General features: G+C 46.1%; 2 protein-coding genes across 2 annotated transcripts; both read right to left on the bottom strand.

The window, feature by feature from the left end:
• Window positions 1-6,560: 6,560 nt before the first annotated feature.
• Window positions 6,561-8,296, bottom strand: LOC135903590 (cuticle protein 16.8-like). Its single transcript, XM_065433907.2, has 3 exons — window positions 8,268-8,296; window positions 8,108-8,161; window positions 6,561-7,290 (listed from the first exon to the last, which is right to left on the bottom strand). Exons 1-3 carry the CDS (start codon window positions 8,277-8,279, stop codon window positions 6,793-6,795), a joined length of 564 nt encoding a protein of 187 aa, XP_065289979.1. The 5' UTR covers window positions 8,280-8,296; the 3' UTR covers window positions 6,561-6,792.
• A 9,407-nt stretch (window positions 8,297-17,703) lies between these two features.
• LOC135903556 (cuticle protein 16.8-like) lies at window positions 17,704-22,848 on the bottom strand. Its single transcript, XM_065433868.2, has 3 exons — window positions 22,681-22,848; window positions 22,535-22,591; window positions 17,704-20,904 (listed from the first exon to the last, which is right to left on the bottom strand). The coding sequence occupies exons 1-3, from the start codon at window positions 22,690-22,692 to the stop codon at window positions 20,365-20,367; spliced, it is 609 nt and encodes a 202-aa protein (XP_065289940.1). The 5' UTR covers window positions 22,693-22,848; the 3' UTR covers window positions 17,704-20,364.
• Window positions 22,849-24,713: the final 1,865 nt, after the last annotated feature.

Below are 24,713 nucleotides of genomic sequence, written 5' to 3'. Positions count from 1 at the left end.
ACAAAAAATCATTGAATGCAACCGACTGAAATTGAAATAGTGGCGTACTTGTGTTGGCCAGATGCACTACGTGGCTACCGAAGAAAACGCTAAGTAGAGATGTTAACAGTATCTATAGTATGAAGTGGCTCGATATATGTCTAACTCATGAATCTATATGGTCAGTATACAAGTGTGCAAGTAGCTCTTTGCTGTGCAACAAAAAAGAACAAATAAATTAACAGGCACAATGTAAGAGTAATCGCAACGGTGATAAAATGTTCCAATGGATGTCTCCTTTCAGCAATTAACCGAAGCGACACGGACCGATTTCATAAACTTCCAACCGGGTAATCGAAGAGGCATTGTTTCAACTATTTGGTAGGTGCTAAATTTCCCATAATAATAATTCGGCTTTCTGAAAACAGGGAGTCCAACCACATACACAAAGGCAGTGTTCTGAGAGTAAGACAGTCTGTTTTAGGAGTAGTGAGACCCTACACATTGATTTAAGGTTCGAAATACATACGGGGACTGGGTTGAAGGCAAGAAGTATTAAAGTTTTAAATCTCTAAAGAAATTATAGGGTTTTACGTAGCAAAACCACTTTCTAATTATGAGGCACACCGTAGTGGAGGACCCCAGAAATTTTGACCACCTGGGGTTCTTTACCGTGCACGTAAATCTAAGCGCACGGGATCCTGGGGGCTGAGCATCGGCTCAGCCCCCAGGATCCCCTTTTACCCGGACACGGCTAAGCCACGCACGATTAAACGCGGGAGGATCCAACCCTCGTGTGCTCGGGTACGTGGTGTCGTAACACACCAAACGCCTGCTCACGCAGACGCCCCTGCGGGGTCAAATGCAGGAGAATACATATCTCAATGTAAGGATGTGTGCTATGATGTTAATTTCTTTTAAGTATCCCGCGAAAAAATTGCAAACGATATCGATTAGTACTGAACTGGTTGATAAAGCATATAATTTTTGAAATTTGATACCTACGCAATGAGCAAAAACGAGATCAATGTGACATTTCAATGCATAACAAAATGACACAATCGAGTCATTCTAATTACATAGAGTAAGCAGGAAATAGTCTAAAATATAATTCTTCTTGCTTTGCACAAATTTAACAGGAAATTCATGATTTACTGTGTCTTTACCAGTGAAAGAAAATATTGTTTCAGGTTACCAGGGAAGCTGCAGGAATTAATAACTCCCGGTGGGAGACCATTCCGGGTTTTAATAAGGTTTCCAGGTTTTTCTATAAAGCTTTTTCATTGCGATGCACATGGCAATGTCCTCATCCGCACGAGCATTGCCTTTTGTAGCTTCCTAAATGCATGCAAGGCTGCCACAACCCTCAGAGTTGGTGTTCATGGTGCCTCAAACATCGCACCAATTACCATTTACCAAGCCTGCCACATAGCGCAGTAATAATTGTGTATATCTCCCACTTCACATTGCCGCATGGACACGAGCGTTAAACACACAGGTGGTGCTGACCGAAGGTTTGGTTTTCTTTACTTAGCCCTATGAAGAAGTTTAAGCTGATGTTGGGAACGTGGCGTGACGACGACATCATGACTACGACGACCTGCTTCATTGGCGTAATCTAAAGCACGGACGCTTCAAGAAAGTCCAGTAAGAAGCCCAGTTCATTGAAATGCGAAGGTGAAGTCCACGTGGCGTCCCTTTTTAATTACGCTTGCTGATGCTCTGATTTCGGTAGCGATCAATGTCAACAATTTATCGCAGTCACGTACGTAGACTGGTTCTCACGATTGGTTTCCAGAAATAGCGGAGAAGAAACAGTAATACCGAGCATTCAGTGTGAGCGAGAGAAGGTTCTCGTTTTCTTCAATTTCATTTTTTTAATTGTGTTTAGTCGTTGAGTATGTTTCAGTTCTTACAGCGACAGTATGTACATGAATTTTACCGAGATTTACAGGGCCCTCGTCGCGTCACGCAAAATATAACAGTGACCCAGAGAACATCCCATTAATACAACCGCGTCAAACGTAGACAAACAGGCTATATGCATAATTAATTTTATGTCTGTATTTAGGATTATTCTTGTGCGGCGCTGTTATTGAGCAGTATTGTTTTACGTTCGGTATTGTCGAAAGGCACTGGGCAGTGTAAACTGTGCCGTAAGGCCATGAGATGCCGCTTTCAACTAGGCTCAATAAACTTCAACTGCTTACCCATAGTGCCAAATAACACACACAAAAAAAGGAATATCCGGCGGAAATTAGATGGAGTGAAAGGCTACCCGAACTTATAATTCTCCGCAAAACGTTTCGGCCCAAATCGCTTACGTATCTCGTACCCGTGGTGTTCCTTTGCGCACACCATTGGTTTAGCGAATGACGGCAAACGTGTGAGGCGTAGTGGACTGCAAGACCACTTCGTTCCTTACTTCGTTTAATAAGTATTTAAGGAACAACGAATTTTTGCTAAACATACATTTTTTTTTAAATCGCGAACGAGGGTTGCAGTATTCACAAGTAAATCAAATATAAAGGTATGGAACAATGAGTTCGGGGGATGCAAGAAGAGAGAGTCCGGGAGGGGGAGAAGTTCACGCAGACAGGTTAACAGAGCTTATCTTTAGCCGCCGAATTTAAACGTGGGAGAATTTATTTGTGAGTGAGTGGGAATCAGAGAAAAACGGACAGTAATTTGAGTTAACAAGATGCAGTAGATAAGGCACAGCGTGTATTCATTGGGGGCACTCAAGTTCATTGTTTTCACGTGGTCTGGAGAGTGGAATGACAGTTGGAAGGCGATTCAACGTATTGAGGTTGATTAAAGACCAACTATTCCTGAGCGAGCTGGGTGTGAGAATCGAGCGGAGCCACTGCGCACGGCACTACATTGCGTCACCCCTCGTGTGAGCGGAGGTAGGAACGTAAGATGACTTGAAAATGTTGACTGTACAATCTTTGGCAGTGGTCCACATGTTGACTTGTAATGAGGTGAAATCAATTTTAAATATTTTCTGGCGTTTTACATTCCAAAACTACGATCTCATTATGATGCACGTTGAAGTGGGGGAAAATCGTGGTCACAGTATCGGGCATCTGTTCTTGAGGTCCTCTGCTGGAATCTAATCATCGGGTAAGTTTATTTCTTGATATAAATCTGTTAGGATGTATTATTAGTATTTTGTATATTATTCTTTATTTATATATTTATAATAATAACTATAATATTATTATGGCCTTCATTAGCATATATACACGCATAATCATGACCACACAAAGCCAGCAAACAATGAAGACAAGGAAAGCATCGCAGAAATTAGCTGTGGCTAAAACATTAATGCAAAAAATAATAAAGAGCAGTGAAAAAGTGGACGAAAATGTAACTTGATGCCAGTGGAAACAGAAGCGACAACCCCCGCATTCCACGCGTGCGTTGCGCTACCAATCGTACCACGTGTGACGGTTATCAGTCTCTCCACTAACTTTGGTATTTATGTTTACTAGATCTAGCCCTAGGAGTGTTAGCCAGCGCCACTCAGCTGCTCAACACTCCAACAGTCGACATAAGTACGACGCCGAGTATTCCTGGGCCTTTGAGCAGGTGGTAAAGAGACAGTGTATTGTTACGCGCAAGATTGTGAAGTTTAATTAGCCTTACTGGTAGAAATCATGAAATAATAAAGAGGCCTATTAGATGGTTTGCTTTATTTTTAAAGATACGTCAAAACCACTGTATCAAAAACGGGTCCAGTGCGCGTCTGCTGAAGGCGCACCAGTGAGCATTGGGACGCATTGTACATTTGATAAACCGCAGATGTTTGAGCGTAATTTGGCAGTGCGGATTGCAGCACGTCTTTAACGCAATTACTGTGCTAGACTCTAGAACCCTACGGCTACGTGGCCCCGACGGCGATGTCTACGGTGGGTGTGATAACATGCCTTGAGAAGGATGGGTTGGTCAACCACGTGAGAAACGATTCATTGTAAGCAGTGTGAGAACTGGTGAGAAGGACTTGCAGAAAGCACTTGTCCTATGTTATCACCAATCTTTGTTTGTCTATGTACGCAACTCATACACTGAAAAATACCACCGTTTCTTGCGCTGTATTCAGGGCTCAAACTATTTTTGATGGCTATGACGCCATCAATAAGGCATGCGGCGAGTGCGTCCACTGATACTATTTAGGTAAACAAAGCAATGGATGATTGGAGGTCTGTTTGCGGCGGCTGCAGTTATTCGTTCCAAGTATTTCGAAATGCTGCAACCTAAACTCGACCATCGTGTTACGCACTGGCGATGCACATGCAGGTTCTGTTACTTCCTGCTCGAGCAAATCTAATACGAGCTTAAGCTCCTTGTTATAATGAGCACGTTTTTCTCTAGGACCTTGTCGTAGCTGCATCGCTGGTCTCCTCACGGGTCAGAGGGGTGTCGAACTGTCGGTGGTGTCATAGCTGAAGCTGAGGTGGCTTGGGCGAAGGGACGCAGTAAAAATTTTACTGAAAAGTTTAAAGTGGACTAGCCTTATTTTCAGCCAAGCATGCTGCCAGATCGAAGGTACTTGCTCTCGGCACAATGTTTTCTCGGTATACGACTTCTTTTAGCCGACTGCGCCTGCAAAGGCATACATGTGCACACAGAACATTTCCTTAATCGAACTTGCATCTTAGCAACCCGCACTGGCGGTTTAGTGGCTGTAGCGTTGCGCTGTTATGCATGAGGTCACGGGACGAAATCCATTTTCCGGCAGCCAAACTTCAATGGGGTCCAAGTGCAAACGCTAATGTACCGGGCACTGGGGGCAGCCTAAAGAACCCTAGGCAGTCAGAATTATTCTAGAGTCCCACGCGATGGTGTGCCTCATGATCAAGTTGTGGTATCGGCATGTAAAACCCCAGAAATATTTTTTTTAGATTCTTGGCGCTGGTACTTTAGCCAAATGCAGAGATTTATTCTTTAGGTACCCGCCGTGGTTGCTCAGTGGCTATGGTGTTAGGCTGCTGAGCACGAGGTCGCGGGATCGAATCCCGGCCATGGCGGCCGCATTTCGATGGGGGCGAAATGCGAAAACACCCGTGTACTTAGATTTAGGTGCACGTTAAAGAACCCTAGGTGGTCGAAATTTCCGCAGTCCCCCACTACGGCGTGCCTCATAATCAGAAAGTGGTTTTGGCACGTAAAACCCCATATATTATATATTATTATATTTATTCTTTAGGTGACCGCACTCATATCACTTATCGTTTATCGTGATAGAAAGAGAGAGAGACACCAATGAACACAGGAAAATAGGAAGATAACCAAGGCCGTGCCCGGTTGGCGATCCAGCACTGGAGGGGGAAGCGGGAAGAACAGATAAGAAGAAAAGATTTTCATAAACAATGAAATTGAGTACACTCGTAAGGGTTTGAAGACACGTGTCTGAAGACACTATCTCTAAGGTGCCTTTTTTCGTTTTTGTTGTTGTTTGTCCTAACCAGAAACGCAAAGAAAATTTTCATGGTCCTAAGGGACCACAAAAATCTAAATTCTATCATATTTCACTATATCATGACTCGCAGAAAATACGTTTAGCATAGACGATAAAAGTGCATGACGGCCTTTGCGATAACATTCATAGAGATGGTATTGTGACAAAATTTAAATACCTCAATGTCAATATTGCAACATCAAAAGCGCTCGAGAAATTTTTTTGCCAGCGAAACTCTTAGGCGCCCGTTCCTGCGTTGAGCGTCGGCGCCTCTCGGCGTAACCGAAGGGACGAGCCGAGCGAAGGAAGAAAGAGCGAACGCGGAGGGCAGCGGGAGATGAAATGCGGTGATAGCAAAGAGAGCGCGAGGAGGAAATTGGAGGAGGAGGGCATGACGAAAGCATCAGAAGAAAAGCTTAGCGCCGTGCAACACGGGCTCTGCGGCGACGATGGTCACGAGTGGCGCTATAGTAACGCGCTGTCCTTTCGCCGATGACGCCATCAATAAGGCATGCGGCAAACACGTCCACCGATACCATATATAAAAAAAAGCACTGCATGAGCGGAGGTCTGTCTGCGGCGGCTCCTGTGAATCGCACCCATGCGTCACTTACGCGCTGCCTGTCGCTATATCCCGATTCGCGGGGCGGGGCAATCGCATCGCACTTCGCTCCATTTGCAGCGTGCCGCACAAGACAGATTGTCCGTGCCAGCTAATATAGCGCGAGATGAAAACACCTATGGAGCTGCGCTCAAATTTTGTTTTAAGGAGTGTCGTAATCGCCGGTGAATTTTTTAATAGAAAGTTCTACTACGCGGCACTGATTCTGAAAAGTAAAGAAAATAATAACCTCACCATTATTCATCAAGCGCATGTGCATGCAGCGGATATATATCGTTTGATATTTCTTTGTCGTGAAATGAGGCAGCGCACGAAAGTTTTTCTACCTCTTTAGTGAACATTATGAAAGGGCATTATAAAAGGTCTATATCTCAAAATTGCATTTTCCCAGTTGTTATCGATTTCGGGAGCAAATGATACATTCGGCGTCGCGAAATACAGCTACGAGCTTCATCAACAATAAACTCGATACTGTTGTGAAAAGAAGCTTTATTTGTTTAATATGTCTTTGTCAACGGTAACATGTGATAAAATTCTTCGTTAAACATTAACAGTGTAGAACAGGATAAGTAAGTGACGTTTGAACTGCAGAGTCCCGATGCCATTTCGTCAGCCATGAGCGATCGATGGTACAGCCGGGTCTTCATGCAACAGCCACCTGTGCGTGTGAGGTTGGGTTGTTTGTGTACGGTTGACTTTTTGCCTGCGATCTATGAAGATTCTTCGCTTAAGCCTTGGCCTTGCCGACGGTGAAGGGAGCTTGGTGGACAAAAGTGACTGGGGTCACGTGGTGGGCGGTGGCGAAGGCAACTGGGGCAGCGTACTCAACTGGGTGCAGGGCATGAACAGGGTGCACGGCGTGAACAGCGTGCACTGCGACTGGAGCTTGGGCCGCCTGCACAACCACGGGCTTGGCGACGACGGGCTTGACCTCAACGGGCTTGGCGACGACGGGGGCAGCTGGGGCTGGGGCCACCTCGACAGCGCTAGAGGTGTACAGGACATCGGCTGGGTTGGAGCTCTTGGTACCTGGCTCGTTGGTCTCGACGGTGACGTGGAAGCCCTCGGCATCGGCGGTGTACTTAACGGTACGGCTTATGCCAGTGGCGTCCGTGTAGCTGTAGGAGCCGACCTTGTTGTTGTTGGCGTCACCGGTCTCCTCACGGGTCAGTCGGGTGCCGTACTCGTCGGTGTTGTCGAAGCTGAAGGAGTAAGGCTGAGGTGGCTGCGGCAAAAAGAAGGAGCGGGAGTATTACTGAAAAATATTAGATAAACTAGATTTCCTTCCTGTCAAACATGCTGTAAGATCGAAAGCATTTGCTCTAAACAAAGTATTTAGTCTTTCTTTGGTCATCTAGCGCAAGATAATGTAGGTATGATAGGATTAGGATCGACTAATTATAACTGCGAGATAATTTTCCCCCCTCCATCGGGAGTAGCTGGTTCGATATTACAACAGTCGCTGTCACCGACCTCAGAATATGTAGATCATTACAGCATTGCATAGAGAAACATGAATTCAATTCTAGATTTGCGACATGGAAACATTTGGCGCTTTTGCAATCAAACGATCCGGTTCCTATTGTCGTTTAAGCATTCGGTATATTCCAACTATCTTCTTACGATGTATTTCGTAAGGTTGAAACCTAAGCTCAGCCTTCACGTGGCGCAGTAGCTATTCACACGCAGGTTTTAATCTTTTGCGCTCAAGGAAATCTAATACGAGCTTAAGCTTCTTGCCATAATGTACACGTTTTCCTTGGGGCGCCCGACTGTGGCTTCAAGAGGCTCATCCAGAGAGCTTTTCTTACGCTGATTTAACGTCTTCCGTCACGTTTCAGAAGAAGCGTAGTTGGCTGCTTGGCTGACCTAGGGGTGGAAACTCTACTGCCGTAAGAAAATGTTCCTAACAAACGTCAATGCCATGCCGTTGGCACCATTTGGCAGTGGTTATGTTAGTTGTGACAGGATATCACTGTGACGTCTAGGTAAGCTCTTAATTCTTTTACTAGATATAGTATCGGCACTGGGCAAAAACTCACGTATTCCTCAACTGGTGCAGAGGCAGCAATGGCCAGAAGGCAGCACAGAACAACCTGTAATGGACGATTTAAGAAAAAAAACCGCATAAGCTCCTCGCCGCCAGCGATGACGGCCAACTACAGAACGTCGCAATTGCAACGGAGATGGGTTTCACTGCACCTTAGAGAACATGGTGCGCTGTGGCTCTTGTCGAGATGAAAACAAGACTGATCCATTGCACTGAACGGTGCTGCTTTTATACAAGTCCCAAGATGAACTGTTCTGATGCTTTAAGGAGTATTGAACGTGACCGGCTATTATCGGATGGCGAATTAATGAACGGGACGATCACTTGTATCATACGAGCGAGTACCGGACGCTATCCCCTACTGCACCTCCTCTGCCTTTCTGTACAAGCTTCGGACGTGAGTTGTTTGGCAAGGTCGTTGGAAGTCACTGACTCTTGTTTGGTCACCTTCTATTCTCTCGACCTAATCTTCTTTCCGAGTTCACTGTGGTCGCCAGCGAGGCACCTATAGGCATCTTTCTATTCGGAGGGCGCCGAGCAACTGCTTGAAAGACACGCGCACTGAATGCAGTGACCTTTGTGCGAGCTGCAATTATTTCACGCGCGGAAACTAGCTTTATTTTTTCGTTTTATTTATAATGCCCTCGGGACATTTCAAAGCATGATTAAAGAGGGGAGTGGGTTACAACGAATGCAACAAACATTACAAAAAAGGAAAAAAACATCAGGAGTGCAAGTTGACACACTCAATAGGCAGAAATACATTGAGTAGAAAGAAAAGTGTTGGAAAAATGCACTGACATCTGTTAGTAAGTGCAAACGCGCTCTTCTAAGTAATCTTCGCTGAGGCAGCACGAGAGGAGGCATTACTAGTGATGCAAGCACTCTTTGTTGGAAAGTGGTTCCACTCTAGTGACGTCCAAGGAATGACTGGGAAGTAATCCTGGGCTTTATTAGATGCGCAAATATTTTTTCATTCATTTAATCATCCTTATTAGCCCGCAGCCCATACCCCTGTATGCACTGAAGCCTTAACCCTCGCATTAAAAGAAACAGTAAGCTCTTCTGCCCAGGTAGATAAAATAGTAACTCGCTAGAACTTGCGAAGAAAATGCTCCCATATATTGATGTCAGATTATAATTGCTCAAATTGATTCTGTGTGGTTCTTTTGTTGCAGACGTATACTTCGCGACTATTTCCTATCTGACGCGGCACTAGGTCTGGCAAATTTACACTGAATCCAAAATAAGAGGTGGGTGAATATGATCGTTTTCGAATACGAATCGCATACACATATTGAGTATCGAACATCAAAACTTATATCGAATAGTCAAACGCACACGCGAGGTGGGGGAGGAGGGGCTTCCTTCTCCGGTGCCTGCTGCCTACGGCGCGGCCGTGTGGTCACCGTATCTTGAAAGCAATCTGTGACGAGGCCGAAGTGTGCGCCCGCGTGGGCCTTATCTTCAAAGCGATCGGCGATGTTCGCAGAGTGCGCGTAGTGCCGGTAGTTCGTGCGCGCCGTGCTTCCGACATCTCCTTGGCATTTATTTATTTATTTATTTATTAGTTACCTGCATCGCCCCGTAGGGCATTACAGCAGGGATGTTACAAACTTGAATCAATACATCAACAAATTATTTCAACGCGTGGTAAAAAGCATCATTTTCTGTAATATATACAATGGTCGATGGCAAACTGTTCCGATCTCGAACAGTTCTAACAAAAAAAGAATAACGGAAGAAGGAAGGAAGGAAGGAAAACTTTATTTGGTCCTGCAGGTAGTGATAGTTCATCACTAAGCGGGCCGCTCCCACGTCGGGACCGGAAGGCCAAGCCTCACGGCGACATCGTGAGCCTGCTGGACAGCCCAGAATTGTTCATCCAGGTCCGGGCTGCGAAGTGCAGCCTCCCACCTGGACGCATCCTTGATCGCCGAGTCTTCCATTCTTTCGCAAGACCAGAGCATGTGTTCGAGCGTGGCTAAAGCACCACAATCTTGGCAATAAGGCTCTGTATACGTCTCTGGATAAAACATGTTCAGTCTCCGTGGGCAAGGATAAGTACCAGTCTGTAGTAAGCGTAATGTAAGTGCCTGAGCCCTGTTTAGTTTAGGATGCGGCAAACTGTAAACCCTGCGATTAAGAAGGTAATACTTCGTGATTTCATTGTATGTGGAAGTGGAGTCTCTATTCTCGGGGAGTACCGCCACGCCATTGCGCGGGGCAGAGCGGAGGGTAAGATCTCGCGCTGCCTCATGAGCGGACTCATTGAGATTCGGAGGGGCTCCCTCGATCATCCCAAGGTGAGCAGGGAACCAACATACGTAGTGTTGAGAGATCTCACATGTCTGCATAATTTTAAAAGCAACCTTAGCCACCGAGCCTTTCTCGAAGGCCCTAACGGCCGACTTTGAATCGCTATATACAAAAGGCCTGCGCCTGTCAACCAAGGCGAGCGCAATAGCCGCTTGCTCTGCGACCTCTGGCCTATCAGTCCGAACGGTAGCAGCGTTAACGAGACTGCCCTCATTGTCCACGACAACTATGGTAAACACCTTTCTCTCCTCGTTGAAAGAAGCATCGACGAAGCTAACCTTCTGATTCTCATCACGAATGAGTCTCAGTAGGCAAGCTCCCCTTGCCTTTCTTCTACCAACATTTCGCTCCGGATGGATGTTCCTGGGAACAGGCTTGACATGATACCGATTACGGACCTTCACGGGAATACCGACATGAAGCTGCGAAATCTTCTCCTGAGGAACACCTAACTCTCTCAGAATCTGCCGACCCGTGCTAGTCGTAGAGAGACGCGCCATCTGCGTCCTCTCCTGAGCCTCAGCTATCTCATCCAAGGTATTATGAATTCCCAGCTGGAGAAGTCGGTCGGTGCTGGTGCACATTGGCACACCCAACACTTTCTTCGTGATCGTCCTAATCTGCGTGTCAAGCTTCTCCTTCTCCGATGGTTTCCACTTGTGCATGGCCGCCACATAAGTGAAGTGACACAATACAAATGCGTGCATAAGTCTAATGAGACTGTCCTCCTTGAACCCCGTCTGCCTGTTGGCCACCCTCTTCACTAGGCGTACCGCATTTTCTGTCTTGGCAATGATATTCTGGATCGTCAGCGTGTTGGCGCCGTTCGACTCAATAATCATCCCCAGAACCCTAATCTTATCAACCCTAGGTATGAGATCACCATTTCGTGTACGAAGCTGAATGCTCAGCTGGTCCACGGGGATCCATCCTCTTGGCTTGCGTCCCCTTCTAGTGGGACTGTACAGCAACAGCTCCGACTTGGAGGGGGAGCACCTTAACCCCGTCGGGTCCAAATAATTCTCAGTTACATGTACTGCCTCCTGCAGAACACTTTCAATGTAGCCCTCACTACCACCGGGACACCATATGGTCACGTCATCTGCATACATGGTGTGCCTAATCCCCTCAAACTCCAAGAGCTTCTTGGTCAATCCGACCATGGTCAGATTGAACAATGTGGGCGAGATGACGGCCCCTTGAGGAGTGCCCCTCTCTCCAAGATTGAACATCTTTGACTCCAGCTCCGCAACCTTCAAGGTAGCCTTAATGCCTAACAGGAAGGACCTAACATAGTCATGAAAGCGCGCGCCGAGGCCAAGATCCGACTTGGACTTAAGAATATAAGAGTGGCGAACGTTGTCAAAAGCCTCCTCCAGGTCCAGGCCTAGGATGGCCCTAACGCCCCTTCCATCTCCATCAATGACCTGATGCTTGATGAGCTTCATTGCGTCTTGAGTCGACAGCCCGGCCCTAAAACCAATCATAGTGTGGGGGTAGACCTGGTTCTCCTCAAGGTACCTTGTAAGCCGATTAAGCACCGCATGCTCGGCCACCTTGCCCACACACGAAGTGAGCGAAATAGGCCTTAAGTTATCGATGCTCGGGACTTTGCCAGCCTTGGGAATCAGCACCGTGAGAGCTGTCTTCCACTGCTCCTGACCACCCCGTCTCTCCACATAGCGTTAACCTCCCCGGTAAGGTACTTGATTGACCTATCGTCCAGATTTTTCAAGAGCTTGTTCGAAATCCCGTCCGCTCCGGAAGCCGACTTGCTCTTAAGGTTATGCAAAACCGTGCGTACCTCTTCCACAGAAAAGTCCTCATCTAGGGAAAAGTTGTCCTCTCCCGTGTAGGCCTGCTCCGTCAGAAAAGCATCCGGGTCCGCAACAGGAAGGTATTTGTTGGCCAGCTTTTCAACCAGCTCTTCCTCCGAGGCAGACCCCACTGCTTCGTGTACAGCTCTAGCAAGGACGTGCCCCTGACTAACCCTCGTATTGGAGTCGTTCAGCATATGCTTAAGCAAGCCCCACGACCTCCCGTTGCGCACCTGCTCGTCCACCGAATTGCATACCTCATCCCACTGTTGCCTAGACAAAAGCTTACAGTGCTCCTCAATCAGCTTATTCAGCTCGGAAATCTTTTTACGCAGCCTGCGATTAAGCCTCTGCTTCTTCCGCCTAGCCAGCATAGACCACTTGGCTTCAATCAGATGGGCCAGCCTGCTATCAACACTATCCACTTCCAAATCCGTAGTGATCTTCTTCGTAGCCTCCTTTACATCCTCCCTCACCTGGGTGACCCAATCCTCCAGGGACGGCCGGTACAGGCCTTCGAATTCCTTCCCCCTTTCTCCTCTCTCCTCCCGGATCATCCGAAACTTATCCCAGTCTATAAACATTAACGCCCTAGGGCGCCTACCCTCAACCTCAAAAACGACTTGGTTAATATAATGATCACTACCTAGGTCTTCGGCAAGATTGCACCAACTAGGCTTGGCAGCGTTCATTACAAAGCAGAGGTCTGGGGTAGTATCCCTACACGTCGACGTCCCTATACGTGTCGGAAAGGCAGGGTCAGTGGCCAGCGTAAGGTCAAACTCTGCAGCGTTCTGCCAAAGGTCTCTCCCTTTTACTGTGTTATGCTTGTAACCCCACACGTGATACGGAGCATTAAAATCCCCAGCCACGATAAGCGGATGGTCCCTGGCAAGCTTAGAAGCCTTCTGCAGAAGCAGCTTGAATCTGTGCACCCTGTCCCTCGGGGCACTATACACGTTCAGAATAAACACGCTTTTCTTGTTCACCCGGTTAGGAATCACCTCAATCATGACATATTCCAGGGAACTTAAATGTATCTTAAGATCATGGATCACATGCGTCCGTTTGCTATCCAACAGAATGCAGGTCCCCCGAGCTTTGGATCCGCCGAAGACGGTTCAGTAGCCCGTCAGAGAAACTTCTTCCGTCATGGTCTCCTGCAGTAGAATAGCCTGCGGCCTACCCTTACACGCGCGAATATACTGCTGTAGAGGCGCCCGTTTACGAGCATACCCCCTACAGTTCCATTGCCACACACAAAAAGCCTCATTTGTCGCGCCATGTTGAAGCATTTGCTGCGATCCATCTTGCTGAACCTGAGACTTCCCTGTCGTGGAACCAGCCGACTGAGATCCGGACCTAAGAAGGGGAGAGGCACTCAGACTGGATTTGTTTTCGAACACCTCTATTCTACATTGCAGCTCCTTGAACCTTCCATCACTCGAGCCGAGCGACTCTGTGAGACGCGTATTCAGCTGCGCCAGACCATCATTGACCTGCTTAACACTATCTACAACACTCAACAGCAACTCCTTCACCTCAGATCTCAACTTCCTCGACGCGGGCTCCGCCTCATGAGTCATCGCCTTCCTCTTTGAGGGGCGCGACCCACTAGCCTCACCTACATCAGCAAAATCCATGCTCTCTATGGGCTCAGGCATTGCCCTCTCTGCCGGTGCAGGTCCTGCCAAACCCTTAAGGGCCGAGATTTCTGCCCTAACAGTCTCACCATTTCTCTCAACTCTGCGTTTTCCTCTTCTAGCCTCTTGAATCTCGCCTCATTCTTGCTTTGCTCTGGCCTTACCAAACTAGGCATCTCCGTTCGAGCACTTGTGCGCTCCGTTCAGGTAGTACCACTTGCCGCTCCATTGGGGCCCTTGCCTTGTAGACCCTGCAGCACACCACTCTTGCGCACACCTTGTCCCGACGTCCCATTGGGGCCACGCGCAGTCGCAGTTCCCAACTGTCCGTCCAGTCCGAAGCGCACCTTAGACGCCGATCTGCTCCCAGACCGGCCACCGGAGCGGCTGCGAGATGCTCCACCTGGTCTCCTTGATCTTGATCTTGAACGTCGACGCCCACGATCTTGTCCTTGCCCGCTCTCCAGCGTCTTCCCCAACGTCGGGAACTGGCTGTCGTCGTACCTGAAGCCTCCCTTCTCGTCATCCTCCGCCTTGATGTCCACCATAGCCTGCTCAAAACGACGGCGCCGGACCACATATGGGGTACGGAATCGCTGCTGGCACTCCTTGGCAGCCGTTATATGCTCTCCCCCACACAGTTCACACTTGGGGGTACACCGGTGGGCCTCACTGGGATTGGTTGAACCGCAGCCCCTGCAAACCACTTCTTCCGGCGAGGGGCAGACGTCAGCGCGATGCCCCAGCTTTCCACAAGCACAACAAACACCAATCTGCTTGCGGTAAAGAGTGCACCTAACCAGCGCGTTACCATAACGAATGTAACGAACGAAAGCAGGTATTGATCTGTTGTCTTTGCCATTACGCTTCACATACCTCCAAAATTCTTTGGTATCCCTGACAAGTCTTTCTCCTAGATTAAAGAAATAGAAGTCCTTAGCGATGTCGGACTTTTGCCTAAATTCAGTTTTTGTTGCTTTCAGCAAGGCCAAATGCTCTGGCGAATTAGACGCCTTATATCTTTGATAGTTTCGTCGCTGTCGTCGAACAAGGGCACGTAACTCTGTGTTAAACCAGGGTTTGTCTCGAGCTCGCCCACTTGATATAACTCGTGATGGGACAAAAGCTTCACGTAGTTCGAACAATTTCAATTTGAAAGTATTCCACAGGTGTTCGATATCTAGATTATCTGCGAGTGTATCAAAGGTTGGAAAGAACGACTCGAAAGCAGCGCTAATCGCCTCGTAGTTGGCCCTGCTGTAGGCATAAATCTTTCGACTAGGTGTTTTTGCAACCTTCACATACTGAACTGATAAATCTGCTAGAACGACGTTGTGATCGCTCAAACCTGGCAACACCCGTACATTGTATACAACATCAAGCGAGATATACGCGAAGGTCGATTCGGTCGCTGCTGCTGCCGCAACTCCTCCCTCCAGCATTTTGACAGCGAGTTTCCGTGCCCATCGAGCGAGATATGTCCACGTTTGCCAGTGTGGGTGTGACACCGTGCATGTTAATTTAGTTAAAACACGTTGGCGGGCTAGTTTGTTTCACTCTATCATAGAATGTGTAAGCACGACTGAAAGAGGACGTAGAGAGAAACAGACACACAGCAACACTGTTTTCTCTTTGTGTATTTCCTTCTACATCTTCATTCGGGCGCGCTTACATATTATATCATTGTTAATTTAGTTGGTAAGCGAATGTTTACAAATGCATATGGCCGATAGAACTACTATAATTACTTCACATGGCTATCTACTAATTTGCTATCACAATCGGTGCTTCACCTTACGGGCGAAATTGCGTCTTTTTTATTCTAGTATTGTAAAGTACCCTACTTTTACTAACTAGTGAAATGAAGACAGCTCACTCTCAAGAACAAATAGTATAAATCAACAAAAGCTCACTAATTGTCATTTAATAAACTGCGCAAGTTACCTATCAACAGGTTTAAAGCCGGGTTGCGAACAAGGTTCCCAAGAATGCATGAGCGCGGTATGTCAAGCTTTCCATAAATGCTATATAAATGGTTACGAATGAAGGTAAGTTACAGAAAACAAAAACAAAAAAATCTGCTGAATGACTTGTGTGCTGTAGACAGGCGTAAAATGACCTATACCAATGAAAAAAGCATTGGTTGTTGAATAAAAAATAAAACTCCTTATTGACTAGAGTGCCAAAACCACTAAATGACATGATATAAGCAAGAGCAACAGGTTGTCATGCATGCGTTCACCGCAAAACCAAAAACAATGCTTGCATTACCCATTTTGCTTCTACAGTGCTTCAAAAATGTTTGTCGTTGTTTGGCTTGCGATAATTTACGATAATTTTTTTTAGCGCAGGAAGAACGGTAATCATACTCTAATAGTAGGTTGTGGCTAAACATTTGGTTAGCTTTGAAAGTTTGAAAATATCTTACAGTTCACCTTCGAATACGCATACGAGTAGTTAGTGCGCAATATTCGATTCATATTCGAAATTTCGAGCATTCGCACACCCACATAATGATTGGTAGCGAGGAAGCGCTTTAACTTCTTGAGCTCTATTAACTGCACTTTCTGTTGCATTAGAATTTGGTGACCTAATCAAATGTGTCATGCCAGTAAAGGGTAAAATGGGTTTGGCTGTGTCGCACTTACATCCCGTAAAGTGCGAAACGTGAAGCTGTCACACATTATGGAATATATCGTGCCTGATTTTCGTGACAGCTGCACCATCAGTGCGAAAATCTCTGGGCAATGAGGGTCTTCTCGAAGCATATGACTCTTCGGAAAGGGCATGGTTAGCGAGATATTCGAGTGAAGCAGCAGTGCGCAGTTTTTCCTAGATTTTGAGCAACCGTGCTTAAATTGCGTATGCGGAAAATTTCAAACACCATTCAGTGTTTCACCTTGTCTATAGTACTAGAGCAATGTACGAAGTTGCTTACTGCCATTACCGAGCCCTTTACTTTGTTTCTGACCTGTGTTTTGCTACACTCACTTGCATGCTTCGCGCCCTTCATTCAATTTCAGTTTCCTTATAAGCGTCCCACAAATTTTCCTGTGTACAAATGATGACAATGGCCGAGCTAGCAGAAGAAAGCAATGACGTACTAAACTTTTCAGGTATAGGGTCACATTGAAGGGCGTGTAACAATACTGAAGTGCGCAGATCACGAGTCATTGTGAGCAGCAAGGAAGCTTGAGTAGCAGTTCTAGGCAGAAAAGTTGTAGGCCATTATCAGCTACAACTGTGTTGCCCCATGTATTAGACCGTTTAACTTAAGATATTTTCTGAATATTGGAGGTGCAAATGTAAAACATAACGTGCTCGCCAGTTGGTACTAACAGATGGACGATCTACGTAGCTAACTGGAAGTTTTAGTGTCATGTTTTTGTCTGCTGTAACTTTTTCTGGTATTATCGATGCTTCAATTTCTGAAGGGTGAAAAAGGGATATAAAGTATGAACAAGGGCACCAAGGGATGTGCGTTAAATAGGTGCTTATTAACCAGTCAGAACAGTTTGCACATAATACAAGAAAACTTATTCTTGTCAAATAAACGAAACACGTCTTCCATGCAATTGGCACTTCATCAGTTTCGTAAAAAAATGTATACCTTACTGTACAGGGGTGACGTGACTAGACAATTTGTGCTGCTAAAAGGCAACCAGCATTTTTGTGAACTTGTTCTCTTTCGTTTAATCTACCACGCGGCCTGGAAAAAAACTGCGAAATATGGGTAAAGTAAGTTCCCAAGTCAATCCACTTGTGGCTAGTTTTTAATCCGCGGAAGTGAACCAGAAACGGAAACATCGTAAGAAATGCAAGCGTTAGTTTTTATTACATAATAACTTATCACAGTACACTGCACACAGACCAGTAGGGTTGCCATTCAGGCCATCCAAAATAAAACGATGAAACAAACAGTGTATGTTGTTGGGTTTGCACGTAATGACACAATATAAGATTTCATCCACTGCAATACTGTGAAGAACAGTATTGGCTACTTTCACAAATGAGTCCACAAACTTCTTAGCCATCATGTATGCCCAGAGCGCCGATGCAGCAATTGCGTTGATCGCGAAGGAAAATGGTCCATGACGAAAATTGCATGCGTGTAAACAGTGATGTTTGTTTCATCTAAGGAACCCATTTAAGCTAGGCTCAGATGACCGCACAAACCGCTGGTTCACTTCGAGGGCAGAAGGCTGACACGGCTAAGCTGCAGGAAATCGCGACGCAAGCAGCTACAGTATCATGAATACTTGTCTGCAGCACGATTTGCTGACACATAGCTGCGTCACGCTCGTCCGCCGAGGAAATCGACAATGCGGTTCGTCGTGTGATGCCAGCTTTAATGTAACCAAAACGGGACCATCACGCCACGCGATGAAGGCGAAAAATGACTCAGGGTGATTCCCGTAACAGAAAGTATAAACACACAATGTGTCGTTGTAATCAGAGGAAATTTCGCTTTAGCAATTGTGTTGTTAAGTAGGCACCACGCAAATTTATTCGCAGAATTTCCAAGACATTTCCATAAGCCATGATACTTGTAGGAGCAACTGTTGCAGGTTACATAGGTCACAATTTAGCTTTGTTAACAGAAACAAGCCCGTCCAAGATCTGGGAAAAAAACTGAATTGTTTAAACTGGTTGGTACAATTCGAAAAATGATCTAATGTCGTATTCAGCATGAGGTACGAAGCACGACAGCACTGCCAAGGGCTTTCGGGTTGTAGCTAATTTTGAGCGCGATAGTGCGTCGTATTGTTGTAGCCTCTAAGGGTTCATTAAAATCTTAACATGGTAAGTCCTATTCTTACTTATTAAAACATGATTTTTTTTCCAGATCTTGCCTACTCTAACAAGATAACACAAATCAAGTCGCGAAGGAAGATAAAAGTCTAGAAATAGTCGGGAAGCAATGTCGTTTTCCATTGCTGACTTTTTATTTTTATTCATGACAAACCTTAGGGAGCATTTAGCTGTAGCCTCCACGTCCAGAAATACATTAAGAGTGTATGTTTCATAAATATAAACCTAAATATGAAACAAGGGTAGCCTTTTTTTCTGCTTGTTTATAGTGTGTATATTTGCATCCTTAATAAGAGAAAGATGAATAAAGAGGATAGTCTTTACGTTTATTTCATTATTTTTGAAGGTCTGTACATTCTTGGGCATTTGTTAGTGTCTGCGTGTTTGAACCTGCGTCCAGTATTACGTGTGGTTGGTTGTAGACATTTTAGGTTACTCAGGGATTCGCAAATATTTGTTAGCGGCTTCAAAACACCAAGGACATTTTAGTTTGAATGCACATGTTATAACACATTTTCAACAAAAACAAAAGCTCGCACAGGTTGTCTTCCTCCCTACGGTGTACAAAACAAGACACATTTACATCCTCATGTTAGCAAATACGGTAGATCAAACAATACCATCGCACTAAAACAAAGAACAAAAAAAAAACATAGAATGTGACATGCGTTGCACTCCTTCGAGTTAAAACTCGTAAGTGAACGTCTGAGCAAGACAATGCATTTGTTAGGGAAATTAGCACAAATATTAAACATTACAAAACATATCGCAGAAAGATTGGGTAGTATTTGATATTAACGGGAAGTTTGTGCACTCAACCAAGGAAAAGAACAAAAAGACATTCACATATTCTAGACATTTATTCCGGCGCAGGTTGCATCTGAGACTCAGGAAATTTGATTGAAGCATGGCCGTTCAAATGAAGTGGTCACTGCGTTTCAGTGAAGCCGCACGTTGATTTCTGAGTGGAATTTCGGTAAGCAGATGCTGTCGGCGACTATGCGAAAGCAGTGGAGTCAAGGTGTGCTCCTCAGGGAACTCTTCGCCGTAGGAATGGACTAGGGGCGTTAATGAAGCGCAGTGTCTTCAATCGAAGAGAGACGCTATAAGCCACTTGGTGGCACTCGGCGGCATTTGTAGAAACTAGATGGTGTCGAACAATAGCTTTTAGTCAACGATTGTTTGCGAATACAGGAGAAATAGTTCGATTACTTTGCCTTCTAGGTGCGTTTCTGATGTTTGTTGGTAGATAGCTAGGTGCTTAACGCAGCTTCGTGTGCGGCTAACTCAACGACTAGTGCAGCAAACCTACAGAAGGGTGTCTGCGGGCATGGCAGCAGGGCCAACAAGCAGAGGCCTCCATACGAGATGATCTAGTCTTACGTATGAGTTTCTCTGCTGCGTTATACCAGACACCGCTATTTTAGTTATAGAAGCATAGAAAACATTAAGAACCGAATACGAACCCTAGCATGAACAGATATCTCACAGAGGAATTTGCGTGTCACACACATACTTTCAGCACAAAGTAATCAAGCTTAGAGATGGTCTCCACACCGGCGCGAATTACAGTCCGCAACAAATGAATAGGGGAAGAAAAAAGCACTGAACACTGATCCCTGATTCTCGAAGCAAGCTGCGCCACGGACCTAGCTTATTTAACGGCGACTCTTGGCTCGCCCCACGACCGACAGGGGCGCTGCGTGGTTCGCCGTTGCGTAGGACACGGGCGCCGCGTGCAGGGTCACAGGCGATGCGTGTACGCCGTCTGGTGCGCCATGGACAGCGTGGAGAGCGACGCCAGCCACCGGTGCAGCATGCACAGCTTCGGCAGTCGGGGCACCGTGTACCGCTACGGCATCCGGACCAGCGTGCACGGCGTGCACGGCGACCGGTGCATGATAGGGGACAGGAGTGGCTTGCGCATAAGTGGGCGGCGGCTCAACGGCCGAAGAGGTGATCTGCGCGTCGGCGGGGTTCGAAGTGCGGGTGCCAGGTTCGTTTGTCTCGATAGCGACGCGGAAGCTGTCAGCGTCGGCGACGTAGTGCGCCGTGCGTGTGATGCCGTTCGGGTCCGTGTAGCTGTAGGATCCAACCTTGTTGTTGTACTCGTCGCTGGTCTCCTCGCGCGTCATCCGGGTGCCGTACTCGTCAGTGGTGTCATATCTAAAGCTATACGGTTGCGGAGGTGATTCCACCTGAAAGAGTCGGCCGTGGTAGAAGAGGCGTGAACAGACAAGGAATTCAGCGCTGACATACTTTACGCATAAAAGTCGTGAGGAGGTTGCCAGGTTTTCTTGGGATTATCTCTGGTGCGATAGGGTCACATAAAGTGAGCGAAACCAGCTAAATTCTACGTGAACATTTCTGACATGCCATGTTAAATAAAGCACAGAACTGTGATTTTTAGGGCATCATCAGCCTGGCACTCGCAACACATATGCAAAACATTTGCTATACCCACCCAGCTTTACAAAAATAGCGACAAGTCGCAATTTTCCAGGGCCAATATGTTCCAATAATTTCCCATAGCATAAATGCTGCATATCTCGACTGCCCGCGACTACATCCTTTCTAGCTTAGCGTTGTAGAATAGCACGAACTCACCCCCTGGTTGCTCTTCGCTAACTCATATTTCCCGTTTTTTGAATGCGTTCCATCAGCTGCTGTACACTGTTCAACCGACCTCTCGGCTAACCCTAGCTCCAAGCAGAGGCACAAACTGAGAATTGTATGAACGAACGAAATATTTTCCTAGCTTATAAATCATCCTCATCAGTCATCCTAACAATCGTAATAACTGACGGCCTGATATTATTTCGCGCTTTCTTGCATTGAAACATCGATGAAAACGTCTCCATGCATTTCAAAACGTCAATGCACTTCTATAGCAATCTTCAAACTAATGAAGTTTTACAGGTGCGTTCAGGAATTGTGGTTTCTCTGTGAAATGTACACAGGATTTATTAAAGGCTATAGTTTGTTTTGCTCCTACCGAGACAATCGCAATGGAGACAAGTGTAGCAAGAAGCATCATGCCATGTACAACCGTTCTAAGCTCGCACTAACAGGTAGCCTGAAGGAAGGTTAATTAAATTTAGAGCATCACGAGCCACAGCACGGGACGCATTCTACATGCTTTAAATTGATGATAATTCGATCGCAGCAGCCCTGATGTGACGCGCACCTGTAGTGTGCATGGTGAAAGAAAGATTATTCGTAAATAAGGTGCACTGTGCAAAAAAGGTGAGGCATGCTGACAGGACACAAGAAAAGAGAAGTGGACAACATGAACGCTTTCGTGTTGTCCACTTCGCTTGTGTCCTGTCTGCACGCCTCACCTTTTTTGTATAATGAATCCTTACCAACTAGCTCAGCTTTCAGTCGTTCTAAGGTGCACTGTAACGCAATTTCTACCCACATCCACTGTAACACTACACTTCTATGTAGTGTTGCAGTGGACTTTATTTTCATAGGAATGTCTTTATTCTTATGATAACAAGAATATTTTCATAAGAACAGTGAAGCTGATTATCATAGGGAGTTATTTCTTGCTATTGCGATTTCCATCAAGATGCGTGCCTCTCGAGGTACATTAGTCACATCAATGCCTTCACGCGACCTAACCTACTACGCTTATCCGCATTGTTATTCCCGCTCGTAGTCTTTCTACAGAGAATACTCTTCACAGCCTTTGCATGAAAACACAAATAGCGCGCGAATGAACAGTGCATATTAGCAAACAGCTTTATAACTGCGCGAACAAACGACCGCAGATACAGATAACATAAGGACAGGCAGAGGATGCAGTGGTTGCAGTGCACTTACCGGTTGAACAACTGTTTGCCCGGCTGCGTAAACGGCGACGCACGCTAGGAGAAACACCTGAAACGTCAGAAATATCCAGTGTAAGATACCGCCGCGTCTTACGCCACGATGAATCAACAGCGGGCTCGCACAGTAAACTCCGGCACCTTTCCGATCATGGTAGCACAATGAAGTCTGGATATCTTGCTTGGAGCACACAGGCGTGAGGGCAACTGCTTGGTGCCATCTCCTCACGACCGGCTTGTTTATATATGCCCGTGATTTCACATCCTCTAATTCACGATCCGGGAGCGTGCATGTGAGCATCGCTGAGGGAGGAGGTCCTGCAAGAAACGAAACAACTATCAGAAAGTATTTCTTTAATACTGGTCCAAGAGCGGCCATGGTGACATTGGCAAACAATATACGATGGCGGCAGGAAGTGGTCCAGACTTCGCGTAGACCTTCCAAGCGATAGCACCCAGAAATGAGGAGTCGCGTTGCGGTGGGATTGGCTGTCTTTGTCTTTTTCAGTTGCATGCTTAGCGCACGTGGCTGCTTCTCGGCGTACACCGTGCATCGTATTCCATTCCCCTGGCGTGCGGACGTTCGTGGCTGCATCCTCTTAGCCCTCGAGCGAGGAGTATTACGGAAGATGGTTATCCTGCACTAGCGAATGCATGCCAAGAGGCCACCAGGACGTTTTCGCTTTTACGATGAAGCAGTTCCGGAGAGTACTGCATTATCGCGTGCTTGTGGACGATTGGCCAAAAGGGCAGACGGAGGCAGAGAGCGGGTCGCATCTTTGGAGTCACTACGGTCTTTCGTTTTGCCTGCCTTAGGAGTCGTCTAGCGCTATAATGGTTTGAGTTGTGCGCTTTCGTTGTCGCTTCCTCACCTAAGTCACCAGAGGAAAGAAAGATGGAATAGTTTTGAAGGGTTTGAAAGTAATATTTGAGTCGCCGAATGAATAATATGATTCGTTTACAGTTCAGCGAATTTTCGAGGCAGCCTACAAAAGAGAACCACTGCGCGGGTGTCCTTGCAATGACAACATAACCCCGTGCAATCGGCGTCGAAGTTTCTGAGAGTCCCCTCCTGCTGGCTCCCATCCCGATTGAGCTCGTGCGTTGGCACTCGGTCATCTACACGCAAAACTATTCGGCGCACGCATCGTGGCCGCCAGGAAAATTGTGCGATAGAGACCAGGCTGACAAACTATTCCCGGAATTTCGGTGTCGCAACCTATGCAAAACTTTCCGACAAAAAAAAGCAAAAAGAAATGAAAAAGCCATTACTTCCTCCTGCCCCTTCAAAACAGGCTCTCTTGCCATTTGCCAATCTGAAAATTTTGCGTTGTGATGCTTTCTCTCAAAATGTTTTCCGAAAGCTCGCGATGAAATTCCAAGATAGCATGAAAAGAAACGATAACAGTGCCTTGGAATGAGTAGTGAGGCATCACTTATGGAAATTTCATGGAAATACTACACACACTCCATCCAACCTGATAGAATAATCTTGCTTTATGTACGTCCTAGCTCAGTCAATAAGATGACCACATTATCTGAATTATATTGAAAATGCCAGAAACTATTGCTCCGCGCGCTTTATAAGCCGGAGTGTGTTAAATGGTGAAAAGAAATTGAACTCTTTGCGAAGAGATAAAGCAGGCTCCGCAGAGCAGGTGGAGCAATGAGGTACTAACTTAAAGGTTACACTTCAGTAGACTTCATACTAAACCACGGCGTCGTTACGCAGTGTTTCTTAAATGAAGGAAAATATTCCTGACGAAAAAAATTAAGTCATGTTTCCAAACACACGGCAGACTTTTGTGACCTTGCAGAATTACAACCCCATTTCCAGTGAAGCTATTGTTTTCGTGGAGTTTAGGAATTTCAGTGACCTGTAAATAAACCCCATACTTTAAATTGTTATAAGCATAAGATTAACCCGTTTGGAACATTCACTGCATATAACGCTTTTCAACACTGGTTAAGGAATTTTTTACAAAGGTAGCAATTAATCCGGAAGCATATTATTAGGGAGAACATTAACGAGAATGTCACCCTAATTTTCGCTAACTGCGATCTGGCTAGCTTTCATGGTTTCCTAAGTGCGGTGAATCAAGTTATGCGATATTCATAAATTATAACGCTCGGGATCGCTTGCATACGTAATATATTCCCAAGGCCATAATTAG

Source organism: Dermacentor albipictus, chromosome 1 (assembly GCF_038994185.2).
Source record: "Dermacentor albipictus isolate Rhodes 1998 colony chromosome 1, USDA_Dalb.pri_finalv2, whole genome shotgun sequence".
Classification (NCBI taxonomy): Eukaryota; Metazoa; Arthropoda; class Arachnida; order Ixodida; family Ixodidae; genus Dermacentor; species Dermacentor albipictus.
This window is presented reverse-complemented; position numbering and strand designations above follow the sequence as displayed.